This window comes from Centruroides sculpturatus, unplaced genomic scaffold, assembly GCF_000671375.1.
Source record: "Centruroides sculpturatus isolate CEXI.00-Female unplaced genomic scaffold, Cexi_2.0 scaffold2, whole genome shotgun sequence".
Taxonomy (NCBI): Eukaryota; Metazoa; Arthropoda; class Arachnida; order Scorpiones; family Buthidae; genus Centruroides; species Centruroides sculpturatus.
In genome coordinates this window covers 159,557-183,123 of record NW_019384369.1, presented here as the reverse complement: position 1 = coordinate 183,123, position 23,567 = coordinate 159,557, and the positions used below count along the sequence as shown (strand labels likewise).

The window sequence follows — 23,567 nt, the reverse complement described above, 5'->3', positions numbered from 1 at the left end:
TATCCGTATCCAAACAAAGAATTTTCAGCATCATTCCAAAACTAATTAGTAATTTTAAAATTTATGAAATCAGTGATTTAAAACTTGTTTTTCTTATATAACACATATAATCGAATTCAGATTTTCAAATGTTTTATCTCATACTTTCCATAAATATCATTAGCATATTGTCAGTTGGCAATCAAAAACTCATATCTCCAATAATGAGTCAAAAACTAATTACTGCATTAATGTGTTAACGTAACTTTCATTTAAAAAACTTGACTTTTGAGAAAAAAATTTTTTTTCTCTAGTCAACCTAATGTGCTTATACAAATATTAAAAACATTAAGAAACAAATTAGTAAGACCAAGGATAAATGCTTTTAGTAAACTTAAGATGTTCTAAGAAAAGATTAAATTCAGTTTTGATGAGATCTGATCTTAGTCTTAATAATTTTTGAACTTCTCTGAATAATGTTATTGTTCTACAATTGTATTGTAAAACTGGAAGAAATGCATAATAAAGTGAAAAACAGGATAGACAAGATAAACACTAAATATTAACTAAATGAAAGAAAACATTTTTACCTTCTTTTTTGAATTAATAAAGAGGAATATATTTAATGTTAATTAGGGAAAAAAATGCTAAAATTATTCAAAATCAAATATTATTATTTTGCAAAAATTGAACCAATCTGTAACAAAGTGATACATTGAAAGTATTGAGCAAAGTTTCCAAAACTATCGATTGTAGTTTGCTTATAAACTTGGCAAGTTCTGCAAAACTGCCTTAAGTTTAATCTTCCAAATTTAAAAAGATCCTTGATAACACAATTATTATAGTTTTCCTTGATTCTAAAATACTTAAGAAATTTCTATTCATCCACTGAACTTGTTGGTTTTGAAAAGGATTTTGCATTAATTTACTGAATTGGTCTCAGATTTTACAAAAAAAATTATAGTTTTCTTGCTGTGAAGTTCTTTTAAGATATTGATGGTATGCATTGACCAATAAATAAAATTTTTTTCTTTAATAAATAAAAGAAAAAAACAGTTTTTTATAATTTAATAATAATACATGTAAAGTATATAAAATAAATATATTTTTGTATATTATTATTATTATTATTATTATTACTTGTTAAACATTCATTTACAAAAAAAGTTATGCATCAAGAAGGCATTAGATCGAATGAATTCTTCTTTATTAGTGCAAACATAATGATGATAAGTGGATTATAATATCAACAACAAGGATGATAAATGATTATAATATTATAGCAAAGGGACAGTAAAATTAAAAAAAAACCCTTCAGTGCCTTGTAGGACCTACTCTTATCTAAATGTATGTGATACCATATTTTTATGGAATGACCAGCATGCCTGTCTATCTGGGAAGACCATGAAATCAGATATTTTCTTATGGTAAAAACCATCTTATCCCGAAGAATAAAATGAATGAGTTATGAGTTTTTATTCTAAAACTGTGAAAAGGTCAGCTTTACATCAAAAATTATGATTATATCTTTAATTTCTTCATTTTGTCTTCATTCTAACAATGTAAAATACAATCCAAAAGTGCTTTTTTAATGTGTATTTTATTGTTATTTGATTCAAAAACACAAAAATAAACATATTAAATTCAAAAAACTCGCTGTAAATTAGCTTACACCAATTAACATCAGCTTTGTGTAAAATTTAACAGAAAGATGTTATTTTTAAGGTCAGAGTAGATGGTCAGTGTAGCCCACACTGATTTACTACCACTACTATTATTGTGTACAAGACAACAAAACAATTAATGTCAATGTGTCATTAATTGTTTTGTTGTCTTGTACACACAAACTCTCTTCTTGATTTTAAGTTATTCAAATTACGATGTTGTTATTTTATTGTTCTCGGAAGAATGTTTCCTTTAACCAGGGATGCACAACCGTTTTTGAAGAAGGGCCAAATTAGGATTAAGTTTACTGACTGGGGGCCAGACCTCCAAGTGATTAATGCGATGGCTGAAATTGGATGCTGGCGGCAATCTTCTTGATGTCTGGCGTAATGGCAGATGTTGAAACAACCAGCAGATTTTCCAAATTCTTGTTGGTTAACCTGTTCCATGTTTTGCACTTGTTTAAATTCATAAACGCTTGTTCACATAAATAGGTACTGCCAAACATGCTTGCACAAAATCGAGCATTGTCTTTCAGTTTTGGAAATGATGTATCTGGCAGTTCTTTGTAGAATGTGAGGAGATTAGAATTTTTAAACTGTGATTTCAATTCATCACTGCACTGGATGTCTATCAACTCAAGTTGGACATCTGGAGGGGCATCTTCCACTTTCACATCAAATGGAGTTGAAAAAAGTTGCAGGTAGATCTTGTATTTCAGGAATTCACCAAACCTCTCATTGAATGATGTAAGGAGGGTGTTAACTTGGTCAGAGTAATCCATCTTCATATGTGGGTATTTCTCTTTCATGGCCTTGGAATGTGGAAAGGGTGTAAAGTTCTCTGATTGCATGTGGGACTTGAAAAGTGATAGTTTGGTCATAAATGCATTGATGTTACTTGCCAACTGAGAAACAAGTTGCATCTTTCCCTGCAATCTCAAATTAAGGTCATTTAGATAAGCAGTAATGTCAGCAAGGAAAGCTAAATCACACTGCCATCTTTGTCTCTCCAAATTCCTTGTAGTGTTCCCCCGTTCTTTGAGAAAAGTGATAATAGGCTCCAACAGCTCCACAAATCTCGAGGACTGTTGCCTTGCTCAGCCAACGAACTTCAGTGTACGTGGGCAGGTCAGCATAATCAGCATCTATTTCTTCAAGAAATGATGTGAAGAGTCGATGGTTGAGTCCATGATGGCGGATTAAGTTCACAGTATCATAGACATCTTTCAGCAGACGTTCAAATCCCAGCTTCTTTGCACAAAGTTGCTGTTGGTGAATTATGCAATGATACTGGACTAACTCCTTTTGCCTGTCCCCAAGGTGGTTTTTCAGCAAGGTGACCATGCCATTCTCACATCCAACCATAGATGGTGCTCCATCGGTGGCAATGCTGGATAGCTTGTCAAAGTCCAGTGCTGATTTGTTGCAAACGCTCAATAAACTAGTAAATAAGTCAGCACCAGTTGTATGTCCAGAAAGTGATGCCATGCCAAGAAATTCTTCATTCACAATAAAATCTAGTGAAACACTTCTAATAAACACAATCACTTGTGCTGTTGATGATATGTCAGTGGATTCTTCCACAGCCAAAGAAAAATAAGCACAGTTTGCAACTAAAATATTAAGTTGGCCAGAAATGTCTGATGCAATTTGCGAGATTCTTTGTTGTATCGTCATGTGGTTAAGACTGATTGTTTGAAAACACTGTCTTCTCAGGACACATCTCACTTGCGATGATAAGACACTTTTTTATCATATCGCCATCTGTGAAAGGTTTCCCATTCTTGGCTATTAAAGCAGATATTTCTAGGCTGGCTTCAACAGCCGCATCCAATTCTCCAGATTGTTTCTTGAACACATTTTGTTGGCTGATTAGTGATCGTCGTAACGATTCGATTTTCCGTTTGCGTTCCGTACCTTGCAGAAGGAAATCCTTGTGTTGGCTTTCATGATGTCGCTTCAGGTTGAATTCTTTTGGCACTGCTATTGTTCCATTGCACAAAAGGCAAATAATGCTGTTGTTCTGTTGCACAAAACAGTACTTGTTAGTCCACACTTCCACTTCTTGAAACTGATGATTCTCGCGATTGACCTTGCGTTTAATGCCCGGCGCCATACTGTTCACTCTGCAAAACAATGTCTCATTGTGCCGAAAATTCTGAGGCCCGCAACAAATCATGTTTGAGATAAGGCAAGCTAGACTACCACGTGCTTTGTTCTGTATCCACTCTGACCAAAGACTAAAGAGGCGGGGACAGAAGACTATTACGCACACGTGGCCAGGCAGGTCTTAATTCGTTCGACCCCTGTCCGGGCGTCTCCACCATTTCTCAGAATTTGTGAGTCAGATCGTCAACATGCCAGGTGCAGGACACTAATCCATCATAAATGTGGTTACCATTCTTACCTAAATTATATTTATGGCCCGTCAGTTTTACCCCCGTGTTCAGAAATGAATCAAAAGTGATTAACACAGTGCAGTGGAAAATCTGAATATTTTAAATATAATTATTAAAATTGCGATATCTCGTTTCAAATTGGCGCTAGAATCAATTTTTTTTTTTTTTCTGTCCTAAATATATCACAGTTTACGACTGTTAAATTTCAAATAAAATAAAAATTAAAAATAATAATTTAATTTTAAATTTACGAAAAAAAGAATGTAAAAATAAAAGTAAATAAAAAGTTCCAATTAATTTACTACTTAAATAACCTAAATATATCTGTTTTCTTTCAAACAAAAAAAACCGCAGCTTTCTAGCTACACGGAATCATTTTACAACCCTCTTTGTTGACAAGTTTATGGCTTGACGCGGTTTGTAATAATTATTAAATCCAAAATATTTTAATGCAAATGGCTTCCTTTTAGTCGTAATGACTCTATTCCAACTACAGTATTAATTTTCTTGGTCCAACTTAATAATAATAAATTTGATGCGAAAAAATTTTTTTCTATTCTTAGTCTATGGAGAGATATTGTTGTAAATTATTGGTTGTTATAGCTTTTTGTACATTTCTTTTTGAACTCTGGTTAGTTTTTTCTAGTTTGAATGACATTAGGTTGACGAATAAGCGTCTTTTCAGAAAAGATTGATTCAAATTCGACTATACCAATCAGAATCTAGAATGTAAACAAATGCTAAAAAATCGTTATTTTCATGGTTTTTCAGCGCTATTTTCACTTATTTTTGTTATTTGACGCTATTTAGACGAATAAGCAAGTTTTCCGAAGCATAAAATTGAAGATTTCCCGCCAAAATAGAAACTTCCTGATAACATCGGAAATGACGTTCTAACATCATTTTATTCTATTTGATTCTTCAAAAAATCGTTATAATACTATGTATTAGACTTAAAATATTCCATATCTAAACCAGAAAGTGTTAGCTAGAAATAGACTTATTTATAGAACAACCCCCCATTTCTCACCTCAGGGAAAGTCATAAAACAGTTGGGTGCTAATGACTTTGTGAAAGGGAAAAAGTTCTACACTTAGAAACTTCAAAAGAAGGGATTTGGCCTGTACCGTCTGCGGGCCGCATAAACATTGATAGGGGGCCGTATGTGGCCCGCGGGCCGCAGGTTGTGCACCCCTGCTTTAACGCTTAATTAACAACTAGTTTTGTCAGATCTGATTATTTTGATGTTTTAATTAGTTTAACCGGTATACCAGTAACCCCAGGATTTCTGGCATGCTGGTCTTCCCCATTTATATGCACCATGCCAGTCATTTCACGGTAATATGGTTGAGGAAAAAGCCATGTGCTATCCTAAAACAGATGTGGTCACAAAATATGAGAGATCTGAAGTGGCAATTGCAAAACTGCCACTCTTGATCCCTCATACGCATAGACAGCCAAAGCTGGCATCCCATTTGGTAAATGCTGGATGGGTGACAAATCTGAAGTAAGACAACATTATGTAGACATGCTTGGAAAACCTTAGCTGTGTGCAGCCAAGCATTATATCTTGCTGGCTGTTTGCAGCCTGCCATGAAAAGCAACACAAGGGCATAAAATTTTCTGAACATATCACTGTGCCATCAATGTCCTTTGCACCAATCTAAGATATGCTAGACCAGTGATTCCCAAACTTTTTCAATCCACCGCCCCCTTTGTTCCATATAGTTATACCCAACATTCCCTAACCCATTTTCTCTTGTGTGAGAAAGGATTGGAAATATTCTTAGAAAAACTTTTCTATGAATCTCACACTTTGTGCCCTTACCGTACATTGTTCTCAACATCTGGAAACCATTAAACGCAATGTTTCCTCTTATCGGTTTAACAGAGGAAAGGGAATGGCTTTCAGTGACCCCAATTTTGCTTCGGTCACTGTTCAATACCCTGCCTCCAGCACCTCCTAGATTTTATTCATCGCCCACAAGGGGGTGTTATTGCCCACTTTGAGAAACGCTGCTCTAGATTGTCCTAACTGTCATACCAGCATGGCTCTTAAGATCAGCATACCAGCAGTAAGAGCAATGTGACACTCAACAGTATAGACAGGATTGAAGCACTCACCAATAGTCTTCGACACACTAGCATAATGGTTGTCTATTCCCAAACAGAACCAGAATTTATTCTTAAAGACCAATACTGTCAGTCCATAGAGTTTGCGCTTCTCTGCCCATTGTATATATATATATATATATACATGCCTTCATGTATCCAATATCACCAAGACCTTTTCACAATCAGGTCAAAAATGGTCCAGACATTACTGTTTTGACTTAAATCAATTTGGCAAAACAACCAGCTTGTTTCCCTCAGCCTGATGATGCAGTCTTTTTCAAACTGTCAGCTGTGCACAATGTCTTTACATGACAATACAGGCATGAGTAGCATTCAAAGACCTCCAAACAACAGGTACACTAAAAATTCCAAACACTGTTTCTTCAAGCCATTTTATATGATATTTGAGGATAACAATTTTAAGGCACTGTGATTGCATTACCTGGCATGCAATCAGACAAAAACTATAACCATTTATATATTTGTCTTAGATATTTATTACTGCAAAACTCAGCATACAGCTAACAGTTCTATCTGGATGCATAAATTTTTTTTTTTGTCAATGATTGTATTATTTACAAATATATTCATTTGCAAATAAAACCTGTAATACCGTTTGTTAAAATATAATAATAATATTAATGTTAATATTTGATATTATTTTCATTTAAAAATATAGCACTTCAAAGAAAAGTAATCATAAAATATAAATTAACAACAACTTTTGACAAGATAAATCTTACAATACAAAACATTTTTCAACTTTTAAAATTATAGCGTAGGATAAAAACTTATTTATAATTTTTAAAAGATTTTAAAAAGATTTATTACTTATCATATTGTTAAATATTTTACATTAAAGTGACATTAAGAAAACAGAATAAAAGAAATTAAAAATGAAAGTAAATAAACAATTTTAACTTATTGATTAAAATACCTCTTCTAACCCAAGATACTCCTTAAAGATATATACAGTATATAGTAAAAGGGTAATTGAAAAGCAAAGCATGCACAAGCATACACATAAGCATATACAATCTGGATGACCTGTCATCAGTGTTTGTAAATTAAAGTTCAATGGCATAATTTTATTATAATATCATAGATATTGTTGACATTGTCAGTATAAAACTATTATAAATAATAAATTACTAAATGATAAAATAAAAGGCAATCACATATTAAAAAGAATACATGATCATCTTTGGATGAAACTCAAATTTGATTACACTCAAATGATTTTCAAATGTATGAAAAACAAATCTTAAAAATTATACACAACATAATGATTAACATGCAAAATTTTTACTAGTTTTACATATTAAACAATATTAATAAGTTACTAATTTGTTGATATTATACAATGCATTCAAAAAGTCACTCCACAGTGAATGTGTGAATGTGAATGCAATAAACAGTGATTTGTTGGTCATGCTTATTTTGTTGTGCACCATGTATATGGATGTCATATTTCATGACCTTGAACATGTCCTTGAATGTTGTCCTGATCTCATGTCATGTTGTCTAACCATTGTATCGGGTGCATGACTGTGGGTTTTACCAACCAGCAGTCAGTTCAGGTAAAGTTAAATGCAATTAAACATGTTAACCATCCAGTAGCATGTACTTCTAGCAGAGTATGTTTTTGCCAGTGACAGGTATACAGAACACGTAAAACAAGAATTCCACAATTTCCAGGTGTTATGTAATGTTCCTCATCATTACACTGTGCATGATTTTATTAATATTACAAAATATCATAATACAGGACCTGTGGCATACACTTTAGGAAGTGATATACTGCATGTTCTTTGAGGAAATGCACTGTAAAATCAAAGAAATTGTTAGCAAGTTCAAAATCAATACAAAGATTGTCCCAAGAAGTAAGCATTATTATTGTTGCGTGCACGTAGAGTAGAACGAAAGATGTTAAATTTATTCCCATACAAAGTTTACATTATGCATGAAATTAAGGAAAGTGATCACAAGAAATGAATTCAGTACTATGTATGGTTTTTAAACCTTCATGACAGAAAAGAGATGTAAGATGCTGCATGACAGCTTTTACACTAATGAGGCCTATTTTTACTTCTCTGATTACATAAATCCCAAAATACAAGGCTATAGAGTGTAGAAAATCCATATGTATTAATATTTCATGAAAAATCATTAAATTCAGAAAAGGTTGGTATGGGGATAGCAATAGTCAGAAAAAGAACTGTTGTACTAATATTTCTCACAGAAAGATTTAATGCTAAAAAATATTGTTGCAATACTCTATTCATTGGTCAAGTGACAAAACATAAAATCAAACATGCCTACTTTTTATCAAGATAGCACAATAGTCCACACAGCTGTAACTACTATGCATCTCTTGGAAGATATATTCAGTGACAGTCATTTCTAAAAGACTTTGACCATTACATATCCCTCTGACCTAATACCTCCAGATTTCTTTCTGTGGGAGCAGCAAAGGCAAACTCGTACAGACATTAGCCAAGAATGATTTTGGAACTGAAGGACATTATCACAACCATGACTCTACATGCAGCATTTAAAACAACTATAAAAAGAGTTCAGCTGAGTCTTCAAACTAGGAGACAATATTTTCAACATTTACTTTAGCTCAGGAATGTATTCCCATAAAAACTACATACATAATTCTAATGAATTACTCTTCAACATCCACTACAGAAATACTTTTTAAACACCCTATAGGTAACTTATCCCTTATCTTTATTTGTCTAATTCATACAGGGTTCCTACTCAAACTTTTGTTTTAAATTCCATGACTTTCCACTTTGTACAAATTCCCTGACCCTCACATCCCTTACTCTATGGCACATTGACAAAATAAAACAGCATTTGACTTACTATGCATATACACTATTGCTTCTCCAACTTTTTAGTTAGTTATTTTTTCTAATTAACAGTAATATATTTTTTATAATTGCCAGATTATTAAAACTAAAAATAAAATGTTTTATTAAATTAAAGTAGTTTATTCTATTATTAATCCACAACCATAAACCTGCGAGACTTTGAAAAAAGCCATTATTTATTTATTATTCAATAACCTCCTGCTACCTGCAGATGGCTACACTTAGTCAAGCATATTGACACCAAAATTTCAACAAGACAGTCAAGGAGACAAATTTCCTGACTTTCCATGACTTTTTCCAAACACTAATGAAAATCCCTGACTTTCCAGGTATGTAGGTACCCTGTTCAAATCACTAAAAACTATAAAATTAATAATTTAAAAAACTTATATATTATTAACTTACCTTGCAAGAGCTTCTATTCCCTGTTCTTTATAATATACTTCAGTTTTTATCTGATCTAGTTCTCTCTTTAAACGGGCCACTCTTTCTTTAGCCAAAGCCACATCAGCTTTCAATAAATCAGGATCATATTTTGTAGTAGTGCTACCACTACTTGAAGAACCCACAGAGTACAAACTAACATTAGATGGATAATTAGTTAAGCCATGAAGAGCAGCAGTAAGATGATGATATTCATCTTGAGCTAAAGAAAGTCTTTGTTGTTTGATGTCATAGATCTCTTGTTTTGCCTGAAAAACATAATCATTCTTTTATGATTTATTTTTATAAAATAAACCATAACTAATAATAATTAATAATACTTATTAGTTATGCTTTATTCTATAAGATATCATAAAACTTTTATATTTTCAATATAATCAATCATGTTCATTAAAATATTACATTCTTTTGTAATTATTCCACATTTTCTAAAAGATAAATTTATCAATGAAATAAATATATATGTAAGTTTATTATTCCTCCTTACTTTTAAATCCTTCTGAGCAGTAAGTAAATATTCTTTGAGCATTGCTTCTTGTAACTGTCTCCATTGCTGACGAGGATCTTCAATTTGATTGGTTTCTAAAAAATTATTTTTATTTCAGACAGGAATTAAAAATAAAATTTGGTTATATAATTATAATAATTTGAGTTCTGTAACTTTCAAATTTAGATATCATTTACTTTAAAAGTTCTAAATATGGACTTGTGATTATATTTTAACATGTCAATCTTTTTTAGTTTTATAGTTAATTTTATTTTCAAATTACATATGAAAATATGTTACTTTATAATAAAAATATAATTATATTTTTATTTAAAACTAAGTATCAAGCAATGTGATGTTGCCAAAGGCTTCAATGCAGAATACAAATATTCTCATAGTATATCTGCCATTATTAATTTTTTTCCCACATACTCCTAAACCACCAAGCACATACCTCTAGGAGTATGCACACTCCTGGCTGGGAATTGCAGTCTAAACCTATCAAGAATTTCTTTAAAATAATATCGAAAATCCTTTACACACCATACACATTCATCTGACATCACAAGTCTGTACTGTGTACTGTTTTCCTGAAATCAGCACACAGCACAATCATGAACTTCTTCAATCTGGTCACTGTCTGTTAATATGGAGGGTTGCCTAGACCTGGGATCTTTGTCAGTTGACATTCTGCCTGATTTGAAATGCTAGAATCACTCAGAGCACCAAGTTCTGCTCATGTAGCCCTTGCCATAAGCTTGTTAAACATTTGAAATGTGTCTGTAAATGTTTTACTGGGTTTGAAGCAATTATTTCACAAACATGTCTCTCTTAAGCCACTGATTATGAAAATGGTCTAAATCATATATTTTTCGTTTAGAGATAGTTTGACTTTTGGGTTTAAAAAAAATATTTTAAAAATTTTTACATAATCAATGAAAAACTATTTTGCAAGAGTAAATATATGAAAGTTGTTAAAAAAAAAAAATCAAACTCTTGCTATAAAAACATTAGTACTTACAAGTTTATTATACACCCCTTCAAAGTATTCTCCTCTACTGGCAATATGTCATTCCCAATGTTTCTTCCACAATTGAAATGCCTCCTGAACTGCATCAATTGTGGAAGCAATGCAATACAATACAAGATCTGAATGCCATTCCAGAAGAATGGCATTCAGATCTTGTATTGCATTTTCCTTTGCCTCTTGTGATTTGAAAACATTCTTTCAAAATTGTTTTCAACCTAGGATATAGGAAAAAGTCTGTTGGAAAATCTCTGAACAGTAAGATAGGTAGAGCATGACTAGTGGAATCTTATTCTTTAAAAAATAGTAGAATTTCTACACTGGAGTATTGTAAAATGCACATACGTACCTATAAGCCTTTTACCAGTGTGTATCTTAGTACAAACTATACAATAAAGTTACAAACGTTTTCGAACTGTTACAGTTCTTCTTCAGGTAATTTGAACTTCCTAATGAAATGCACTTCAATTCAAAGTTATTATGAAATATAATCTGGAACATTGTCCCAAGCAAACTGATGATGTGATTACGGACTGTGCTGTGCATGTTGTGTGCTATCATAGTTTTATCCAGTAGGGACTGCCAGGCCATCGATAGAGCAATTTCCTCCTTGTAGTTAATACAATTATTCTCCTTAATGGTATTTAAGCATATGTAGAGTGCCATTCTCAATTATTCTCAAGCCATCTGAGGTGTCTGTGCAGTGGGTGGTGTGTATGACCTTTGCTTGAGAGAATATAGGTTCTGTATTCTCTTATAGGTTCTTGTTCTTTGCCAAATAATTTCAAATCAAGAGTGATGTGTGATGCTGGCATATTGCTTTGCTGAAACATTTGGTTTTCCCTATAACTCAGGCCTCTTCTTATCCACAGCATCCTTCAAATACCTTCAAACTTCTAGGTAGAACTCTTTGTTGACTATCTGATCACATTGGATGAATTCATAGTGCAGAATGCCTTTCCAATAAAAAAATAATAAAAACAATCAACATTACCTCAGTTGCTAACCGACTTGCATGTGCTTTTTCTTTTTTTTTTTTTTGTTGAAAAGATCTTTTCCCCCACCCACTGGAACAAATGCATCTTGGTTGAACATTGTATCCATGAACCCATGTCTCATCATCTCTTGTTGTTGTGTTTTTTCATCACAACTTGCATATTCAAGCAATTGTTCTTCACTGATTCAAACACTGTTCACTTTCTAATCATCAGTCAACAAATGTAGTACAAATTTTGCAGCAATGTGATGTATCTTTTACTGAAAATCACACGGCATGACCTATGCTGATGCTCTCTTCCTCAATGTTCCATGAATCAAATCACAAACTTCTTCCAAGTGATCAGTGTCTGTTGATAAGGTTGCCTAGGCCTAAGATCTTCATTAATCAATGTTCTGCCTGATTTGAAATATTTGAATCATTCAGAGCACTGAGTTCTGTTCATGTAGATCTCCTCATAAGCTTGTATTTGACATGTGTCTGTAAAGCTTTTACTGGGTTTAAAGCAAAATTTCTCTGCATGTCTCTCTTCCAAGATCTTTCATTTTTAACTTGTCAGAAATCCAATGAATACTACATGCATAAGTTCACTCAAATGGTCATAGCTCAATTACTACTGCAGAAAGCATAATGTGGAAAAATGTTCCAAAACTCACTACTAAATGATACCACTGGCTGCATTTCACCTCAAGTGCAAGTTTCGCAATATTCAAAAAAATTCAGTCTTTTTTGAACAGCTACATGTATATAATTGTATACAATGTGAAATTTTATGAATAGTTTGTGAAGTAAATTCAAATTTCTTCCTATTTTTGACCTATAAGTTAGACCACTTTCATAATCACTGGCTCATATGTATCCCTTAACTTTAGTTCTCTCTCACTTTTCTGTACATTTATCCTTGTTTTAATTGTTGTTATTACACATTACAGTAGAGCATTGAAAACTCGGCCTAATGTGGACCGAAGGGTGGCCGAGTTTGTGAAAATGCTGGGTTATCGGGAATGGGGTTAAAAAAGGATAAGTATGCGTGTTTCCTCAGAAAATATTGTGCTGTACTTGTATGTATTGTTTGCTTGAGAATAAAACAGAGAATAAACTGCCCAAATACCCTTAAACAAAGGAAAAGTACGTCCTTTATGAAGGCATAGAGCCTTTACTACATGAAAATGAAAATTAATGAATACACTGTGTACAGTAATTTACCTCATAAGACAGACCTCAGAAAAATACTTTATGAGGCATAAAGCTGTCTATAATGAAAATTAATTAACTAAGGATTTTTTTTGCCCTGCCAGGGTGTGGCCGAGTTATCCGGAATGCCGGGTTATCGAGTGCCGAGTTTTCGAGGCTCTACTGTATTACTTAAACTTACATCTTGAAAGTTTCTGGTCTCTTTTCTATAAATTAAATCACAGATACTGTTTAGAAACCAACTGTTAACTGTATATTAATTCTCTTCAGAGAAAATAAGAGCTAAATAATCAGCTCTCACACCTATGTCATCAGATATTGTAGAATTTATGTGCAACTTTCTTAGTAAAATCAATAGTAGTGATGTTAATGGAAATTACTTTATTTTCTCTATATCTGCTTTTGATCAAATTTAGAATCAAAAGCATTCCAATTCTAAAAAACTGTAACCTGAAAAAGATCCAGAGAAAAGGATCAAAAACATTAGTCTTTATATGAGTAAGCAAGTACTGGAGTTTTATTTTAAAAGATACTTTGAAGACTTATTAATATTGTCACTCCAATCTGGAAGAGTTGCAAGTTGAAAATAATTTATAACAACTTCAAGATTTTTAATCATATCAATAAAGTACATTGAAATATAAATCAATTCATTAAAATTCATTTTTTAAATTTATATTAGAAAAATGATAAATTATCAAAGTAGATATGACTTCTGAATTGCCATACAAGTTAATTTCCACTTTGTATTGAAAGAGGTACATTAATATTAAAAGTTTTATAAATCTAAAAAACAATCACAAACAAAAATTGTCAATTAAAATTCTATAAATATTTTTAATACTTTAAATTTCTTTCATATATATTGAATTGCACAATGTTTTAATGGAATTCCAATTTGTTGTATTTTTTTACAAAATTGAATTTATTTAAAATAAACTGTAACAAAACACAAAGGGAACATTTATTTCAGGTTTAACAGCATTTTACAGAAATTTATCAGAAAAACTTAACAGTAAAGCTATAATTACAGAAAGAGATTTTTGAACTACATTAAAATTTTTAAAAAATACTTCTTACATTCAATAACTAAAGCAGAAGTACTGATTATTCTAACATTCGTTTTTACTTTTTTCTTCTATTCAAAGCGGTTTACATTTCGGCGCAACCATAAAGAGATAGACAACAAAAAAGCGTACGATTGAGAGACGTCCTGCATACATCGATGGTTCCTGCACATTTTGAGTTGAAAAACCCACTTTCATCCATTGTTCTTGCATGTATCGAGTCAAAGGACCCGCTTTCATCCATTGTTCCTACATGTATCGAGTCAAAGGACCCACTTTCATTCATGGTTATTTCACATTCCGAGTCGAAGGACCCACTTTCATTCATGGTTATTTCACATTCCGAGTCAAAGGACCCACTTTCATTCATGGTTATTTCACATTCCGAGTCGAAGGACCCACATTCATTCATGGCTGTTTCACGTTCCGAGTCGAAGGACCCGCTTGCGTCGATTGTTCTTGCATGAATTGAGTGAGGGATGCTAAATGTTCGTGACCCGATGTGCTGCAATTGTTTTTCTTTAGTTGTAAAATTTGCAGGAGAAATTGTACATCTATACGGTTTCCTTGCATGCAATTGCAGATGATGAAGCAAAGTTTATCTAGTTTCCAATCCTTAGAGCATTGTTTGAAAACATAAGGTTTCGCTTCTGGGTGGATATCATTCATGTGTTCTAGTAAAGCATTTTTATTTACAAATCTCTGCCGGCAGACTTTGCACCGATGTTTGTCTATTGAATGATTTAATTGATGAGAACGGTATAAATATTTATCGTGAAAAGTCGCATCACACATATCGCATCTATATACCATTTTTTCTTCTTGAAAGATCTAAACTCTTTCTTAATTTACAATGTACGAAGCAGGAAGTTCTTTCTAAATTCATAATTTTATTAATTTTTTTATTCTTTTTTTACAGTATATAAAAAAAGAATAAAAAAATTAATAAAATTATGAATTTATATAAAATGAAAACTTAGCTCATATATATGTAATTTAATGAAATTTTTTAACAAGGTGTATGCTATTTTGAAGAGAAGTAAATATTGCCAGCCCATCTGTTATTGCAGAAGATACATATCTACTTTGACTTTGGAGCTGTCCATTTTGACAAAACATTTCATGAAACAAACTCAATTATAACTGATCATATCTTTTCTAGAGGATATTAATACCAATAAATAGTAGTTTATAAAAGAGAAATGTATTATATGAGTACCCTACTTTGAACTGATCACCACAACAAAAACATTGCATAAAAATCTTTGATTAAATTACCAATAAGAAGTTCAAACTGATCATGAAAACAGCATAAATAGAATTCACAAATTAAGTAGAATTCAAATAAAAAAAATAATAGTTTATGAAAAATCAATACTATCAATAAATAGTGCAACATCAACTTTTAATTAAACAATGTGAAATTCATTTCAAAATCAGCCAAAATAATGTTAAATAGACTAAGATTTTTGAAATAATTGATTAAATTTACATCTGAATCAAAGTTAGTTCATTTGTAAATGATAAAGCAAATAATTGTAGTCTGAATTAAAAATACGTCATCATCATCTAGCACACTGCTAAAAGTTTATCCAACTTTAGCATAATAAATAAAAATTTGCAATTTAAAATCTAAGAAACATAATTTACATATATATTTTTAACAAAAATCTCTACTTGTTTATTTGAATTTATAAATAAATTATCTAATTTTAGTTAACAGTACAAAGAAATATAAGTAGAACATTCTACACAAATTAAAACCACGTTGTTTACGATTCAGTAATACCTTTATTTATAACATAATACATTATTATTTTGAAAACAAGAATTATTTTTTCTCTATGTTCCCTTTAATAAAGCTGAAGATATAGCAAAATGTGTTATTGAATGAACACCCTATCAAATGAAAGTACATTTATTCATAGAAGATATAGCCAGAAAAATGATTCTATTCATAATAAGTTACAAAACATATAAACAAGATAAGAAAGGGCACATTAGTCAAACTGTTCTCACAAAACTGAATAATTAGCAGACCTAGGTTTAAGGTGATTCACTTTATAGCACTTTGCTAATGCAATGCTTTTCAATAATATTCATGTTTAATATTTTCAGTTCTTACTTTCTCTTTACAAAACTTTTAAGTATTTTTTTTATTTACTATTTTTACTTTTTCATGTCTTTTTTAGGTTTGCATACTTAGTAAATGATATTGTAAATGTGTTTTTAGGCTGTTATATGCACTGGCAAATAACTCAAGGTGTAATTTGTTTTAAGGTAATATTCACTTTATGGCAGTGGTCTAAAACCTAACCTGACATTTAGTGAGGTGCATCTTATATAAGTTCTACAGAAAAATATATTGAAAGTTGCATTCTTTATTGTCTTCAAAATAATTTTGTAATCAAGGCATTATTATAATGAGGCACAAGTTTAAATTTCTTCTATAGCAAAACATTTATTTTCTCTGATTCTGATTTTTTTTTTTTTTGTGGGATGAGCTTATAGTTTAGTTATAAAAAATATGAAAGATTTACCATTTTATGTTGTTTTTTTATTTAATTTTATTTTTATGAGTAAAATTATACCAATAGGATAATATACTTTCCTTTAAACTTTTTTCTACGACTTACTTTTCAAATGGTCAATATAATAAACTCCAATTTGTTGATCATAACATTCTTCCCAGCCAAAAGGTAATTCATCTCCAACACAATCTGCAAAACTTTGAGGTTTTGTGTACCTATAATATAAATTTATAAATATAGTTTATCAAATAATTATTATTAATGATTTTTACAATAAATCATTAATAAAATATATGTAAAAAAATAAAGTCTCTATAATAAAATATAACATTAACATTTTCATGTTACATCAAATCATGTTACATGAAAATAGAAAGTTGTTTTTCAAAATATAATCACTGAAAACTTTCCATTCATTTCATTACATCATTTATGAAATTTATCATTAAATAGTATTGGCATAAAGTTGTTAATCATCATCTTTGTAACGTTAATTTTTCATTCAGTTTTGGCTATAAGGAGGTCAGTTCTGAATGTTTTTAGAGAACTTTTGGAGAAATTTCTATGACTTTCAAATTCAAATACTTCTAAAATTTACCAATATAAGGATAAATTCATGATCAATTTGTAACATTATGCAATTTGCTAGTATAATTTAAATTCAAACAAATTTAAATAAAAGTAGCTACAAATAAGATCACTATAACACAACAAAATTAAATAAATGAAATAAACAACTAAAATAACTGTCTTAGATGGAAAAATGTAAAAAATCAGGATACATATGTATATATGCATACATACATACATTTTTTAGATTTATGGTAATCTAAGCTATAAATAAATAAAAAAAATTGGGGCATTTTTAAAATAATTTTTCAGAATAAAAATTACTTGACCATCATCATCTTTGTAACGTTAATCATCATCTTTGTAACGTTAATCATCATCTTTGATCACTGTAAAGAAATTTGCATTTCCTGGATTTCATGATAAAAATAGATCATTCATGGCATCATTGACAACTTCAATTTTATTTCCATTCTAATTTATCAGTTTATTACATGAAGTTTATAATTGTATATACTATTCTATGATTATAACACATGCTTAAATTAACGCTCTTTTTTTAATTTAAAAAATCAGGTTTATTTATCAGTTTAGTGTTGAGCAGCAAATAATACGATAATCTTATTTAATTATTTGTATGATTTAATTTGAATTTTCCAAACTATGTAGTAATAACTATTAATTGGTTCATAAATTGTTTTATTTTGTGCAATAATTTGAGAAAACTTTGTATATGTTCAGGAGAAATTTTAAGTCTTGAATATATTCTGTACTCCTGCCTGATTGTTAAAAAGTATCTCGGCTTTATATTTAAGTCAATGATAAGTCACTTTATATTTGAAATCATCTCCTCATACATTTTTTGTATGAGAAAACAAGTGAAAATCTGATGGGATTAAATTTGGGCTCTAAGGTGAGTAGAAAATAATTTTCCATTTCCAATCCTTCAGAAATATGGTAGTACTGTACCTTTCATAGTCAGTGAATGATTGTTGTCATGAAGAACTCTATTTGAAAAGAACTAGATTTCTTGAGGCAAAATTGCCTTTGAGTTTTTGAAGCATTCCTTGAACATCCCAAAAGACAATGCCATAATTTTGCCAGTACTTGAAAAAGTCTTACATTTGTTTGGACATGTGATTGTGAGTGCTTCCAGGTCAGTGTCTTCAAAAAACAACTAATAATGATGCAGTCATATTTTGTTTTGCAATGACAGAAAACAAGAATGCATCACTCTTGATCATCTGAGTCAGTGATGGTAGCAGTGATGATATAATGATGATGATAATGTTTTAGCACTGATAGTAATTGTGAGATCTGAAAGGCCCCTGGGTCTAAAACAGTAATTTTATTAATAATGTTAATATTTTGTCATAAAATATTCTTTCGTTTGGGTGAAAAAAATAATGTTTTAGAGTGGGAAAAATAGATAACAGATGCTACTTCCTTCTAGGGAAGTTAGGACATCCTCTGACTTTCCCTTATCTGCAAAAAACCTCGCTTTGATGGGAAATGATTACCCCTCACATATTCCCCTTTCCATCCGTTCCCACGGAGGAATCTTTGTATGATGATTGGTCGCCGATCGTCACATATAGAGAAAATTTATCAGAATTCGGGGAGTTCATCGACAGACCTGGAAGAGGCAGGACTCCACACAGATCTCTACTGATGCCAACGCCCTTAGACGAGCCACATAGAATAATCCCAGAGTTGGCACTTAGAAGAGATACTTTGATTTTGTGCACATAGCTATCTCCCATGGAAAGAAGTAAATGAACTTTATCTCCAAAGTGTCCCTTGCCTACAGAGAAGATGACGAACGACAACTAAACCAGGTTGTATGTTTTATAACGATATTGTAATCTCTCTCTCGATCTTGTATCAGTTATAATAGGGTCGTATCTCTCTCGATGTGTATCTTAATTGTAGCTGTTATATCACTCCTTCATTTGATATTTTGTATTAGTTTTTATTTTCTTATGCTTTATTAAATTTACTATTGTTTGTTTATCAAATGACATGACTCTTAATTTGTGTCTGAATCAGATCTCACACGCGTGTTTGTCCGCGGAATTTAATTGACAAACTGGTGTCACGAATCCCGACGTTGGATAAAGACTTTGCCGTCTATATCCTCTCTAATATTAAAAAGCCCTCCCGGTCAAAATCCTGATTAGGATCGGATCGAGATTTCGGTTAATCTGAGCCCATAAGAGGTATAGGATCAACCCTATACCCTTGGCCAATCTCACATAATGACTTCTTGTTTTCTACCATGACTTGGCTGATCAAAGGTAATTTATCAAGGTCATTACTGTCAATAATGAGTCAGGTGATTGACAGAAAGATTCATTCACAGTTGTTTGAATACAGTAATACCCCGACTTACACAAACCCGGAGTTACGCGATTTTCAAATCTCGTTGATTCGTCTTTTGTTTGAGCGCCACGCAACCCTTGATTACTCACTCCCCCCACACTATTGTTCAGCTTACATGTTCGGATGTGTCGTGCAGAATCCACACATAGCTACAATTTATTTTGTGTTATTTATTTCTGTGTTTGTTATATCTACGGAGACTTGAGAGACTCTACTATGTCATCCAAACGAAGTAGAACTAATTCTTCTGCATCAAACAAGAAAAGAAAAACTTTATCTTTGGAATGTAAAGTTAACATTGGGTATGTTCGTAAAGTCGAACGAGTTAAGCGAGAATGAAGTCATCGTTATTCCTATTTCGTTAGACTTTTCGAACGATTCGTTACTAACGCGTTTAACTCGTTTGACTTTACGAACGTACCCATTATTAAAGACTTCGATACAAAAATGAAAATTTGTGAATTGGCAAAGAAGTTTGATCTACCGGAATTGTCGGTCAGAACAATTATAAAAGGCAAAGAAAAAATTCTCGAAGCTGTGAAAAATGCTCAATCTTTAAATTCAAGCATCATTCGTAAACGTCACAGTATTATCGCTGAGATGGAAACAATGTTAAAATTATGGCGTAATAATCAAGTAAATGTGAAAAATTGTAAAATAATATAGGCCTAATTTGTTATACATATGTATTATCTAAGATTTTATTAAACATTTTTTTCTAAATTATTGTTTTCTTTAGTCTCCGGCCCAAATTAAAAATTATTTGTATGTATTTATATGCGAAATTATACCCTGACTTACGCGGTTACCGCTCGGTCCCACCTATCGCATAAGTTTGGGGTATTACTGTATATAAAACACATTTTAGAGAGCTTCCTTACTAAACACACATCACAATCAGAAAATTCTTAAATACTGATAAATACATACCTTTTTCTATAACTATGCTTTAACATTTCCTGGCATAATGCTAGGAACTGGTGTTATCTATAAGTAGGACAATCTAGCAATAAAATAATAAAAAAGGGCCAGACTAGTTGGGATTCCATACTTGAAATTTGCTCAAAAATCTTGCTGAAATCAATATTCATCCTATATCCAATCCCACAGCTGGCTAAAGAATTTCCAGCTAGCCCTCCTTTGTTGAGTTCACTCAACCTCTCCTACCCAGGATTCCAGGATTTTGTAACCAGCATGCTGAATGCAAGATGTAAAAGAGAGGAAGAGTGATATTAATAAATCTGAAGAAACTGCCATAAACAAGATTGTACAAACAAAAGGTACCAATGCCATCATGAATGTCACATGGGTAAAAATCTGCAGTAGGAACTTGGGGACTGGATCTCTAAGAATGAGTAAATGACATACTGGTACCTTCTGAATCCAGTAGCAAGACATTAGCAGCAATGACTCTCTATGGATAGACCAAAAACAGTTGAGTTATTATAAATTTAATAATTTTTTGCTTGTTTGGTAGTGTGTTTAAGTTCAAATGCATCAAGCAATCATTTAAGAATATTCAGGCAGAAGAACAAAGGATTTAAAATAGGATTTAAATATATTCAGGCAGAAGAACAAAGATTTAAAATAGAACATATTTTTAAATTTCCATATTAAAATTTAAGAATTTCCTGACTATATGACATGTTTAGTATGATAGCCTTCTGCAGTGTGATGCATGTGTTGTTGTAAAGTCCCAATATGTCAAGACTTGTTTAGTGTACACCAGTGCAATTAAGGAATACTGGCATAGTAAGTACCTTATCCATTCTCCATAGACATTTCATTTCATGGGTAAATTTTGAGTACTGTATTTACTAATTTTTCAGTATATACGTTTTGTATGTTGTGTGTGTTGGATGTATGATGTAAGTACATTAGAGTCCTGCAAACTCAACTTAATGAACTGAGAAGGTAACAAGTTATTAAAAATAATAAGTTTTATGGACTCCTGTGTTAACAGTAGAGTGAGAGAATACAAGATTGTGTTAAAATGCAAATCAAATTTGACCATCTTTCCATCAGCGGAAACATGCTGCCAAATGTAGTGGAATTCCACTAAATTAACAAATTTGTTTAATGTACAGCAACATAGTGATGATGATAGTCTAAATAGCAGAATTTTTGTAAAGTTAGGATATGTGCAAATTCATATATATATTAACTATATACTGATAGAGACTGACAATTTCTACTTATAGTTTAATTTTAATTATAAAAAATATTGGCTTTTCAGTGGCTACTTTCAAGTTAGTGACATTCACATCATAGTATTTTGCAGTGGCACCTTGTAAAAGGGGTTATTTTCTTTGTTAACATATGGGATTAATATTGTTATCAAGAATCACTGATGAAAAATGATAACTTATTTGATCCTAGGGTTAAGTTATATATGTAAAAATTAGATTACATGTATTTTGTTTTTGAACAACATGATGAGTTTTATGGAATGTCAAGTTATAGAGAATCTAGTTTCTAGGACTCTACTGTAGTCAGTTTGTGTTAAAAGTTTGCAACATGATATGATGTGTTGCATAGTTTCATGCATGACATCACATTCCCTATGAGTGTCATCTGTACGTGTCATGTCTTTTAACTTATGCTTTCTGTAGCTTCATGTATATATGACCTGGTCTTATATGGCAATCATAAAAAACTCTTCTGTCTCTCCATAGAGGCATGCATGAGTCAGCCAGCAATTCAATACAGTTCCATCAACACAATCTTCATTGAGATCATTAAGGTGGCTACATAGCATAGGGCATCTCCTGAGTCCAAGATTGTCTAATGGTATCTGTTCATTTTGTGTACTGTTTTAGAATCAGATCAGTGTTATATAGGTTTAATGGTGAGATATTTATTTTTTACTGTATGAAAATTCTTGCAATGTCTATTTGTTTGTAGTGAAGGTTTATCATATCTGAGACTTCATCTCCCTGTTTACTCAAAAGAATCATCCTTTCTACAGAAGACTTGGAGCAGTGTTTGTTATATTGTGTTAACATTGTTTGTGTTTTCTTTTGGGAGTTGTTCTACTTCTGTATGTATTCAATGTATAACTCCAAATGAATGTCAGTACCAGAATGACATGTGTTGATTGCTTTAAATAAGTGTTTTGCATTTAGTTGTGTTTGTATTGAATTTAATCTGCTGTTATATTCTTTTGTTAGTCTTTGTTTTATTTGTGCATGTTCCTGTGTTTGGCCTGTTGGAATCCTAAACATTTGTAGACTTCATCCTCATTCATGGATTCAATGACATTCCATTTCTGAGCACAAAATCATCTTTCTTCAGGCTTCCTTTTTCTATGTGAAATGTTCTGCATTTGTCTAGGTCAGGGGTCGGCAACCTGCAGCTCGCGAGCCACATGCAGCTCTTTGGATGTGAAGCTGCGGCTCTTTAGTTCCATACGCAAATATTATTTATTTTATCAAAATAAAAAAACATTTAAAAAATCGTTCTGAATCGATTAACGAGGATTAGGCACTGATTCTATCTCTCAGCCACTTGTACTCGCTTTTCACCGCACCCCTCCCCCGTGACACGCATCGTCACTGTCGTCAGTCCATCGGAAGCTCTCGAATGACACCGCGTCGGATGTTTCTATTATCTAATTTGTTGTGAAAAACACTACTTACATATGAATAAATAGATATTTTTTCTTATGAATAAATAGATTAGTTTTTTTTTTATCAAAAAACTTTATTTATGCGAGTACTATTTATTGTTGGCAAGAAAAAATTTTGTGGCTCTTTAAAAACTTTGAAATTTTGTAAATTGTAATTTTGGCTCTTCCGACTCAAAAGGTTGCCGACCCCTGCTCTAG

At 31.8% G+C, this 23,567-nt stretch overlaps 1 protein-coding gene across 4 annotated transcripts in view; it reads right to left on the bottom strand.

The window, feature by feature from the left end:
- The window catches only part of LOC111613603 (protein kibra-like), a 78,770-nt gene that overhangs the window by 42,374 nt on the left and 12,829 nt on the right, over positions 1 to 23,567 (bottom strand). For all 4 annotated transcript variants that reach the window (XM_023354981.1, XM_023354957.1, XM_023354964.1 and 1 more), the window contains exons 2-4: positions 16,895 to 17,004; positions 9,974 to 10,068; positions 9,448 to 9,734 (exon numbers count right to left, since the gene is read on the bottom strand). In XM_023354981.1, the coding sequence (XP_023210749.1) occupies positions 9,448 to 9,734; positions 9,974 to 10,068; positions 16,895 to 17,004 (492 nt within the window). The remainder of the gene's footprint in view (positions 1 to 9,447; positions 9,735 to 9,973; positions 10,069 to 16,894; positions 17,005 to 23,567) is intronic.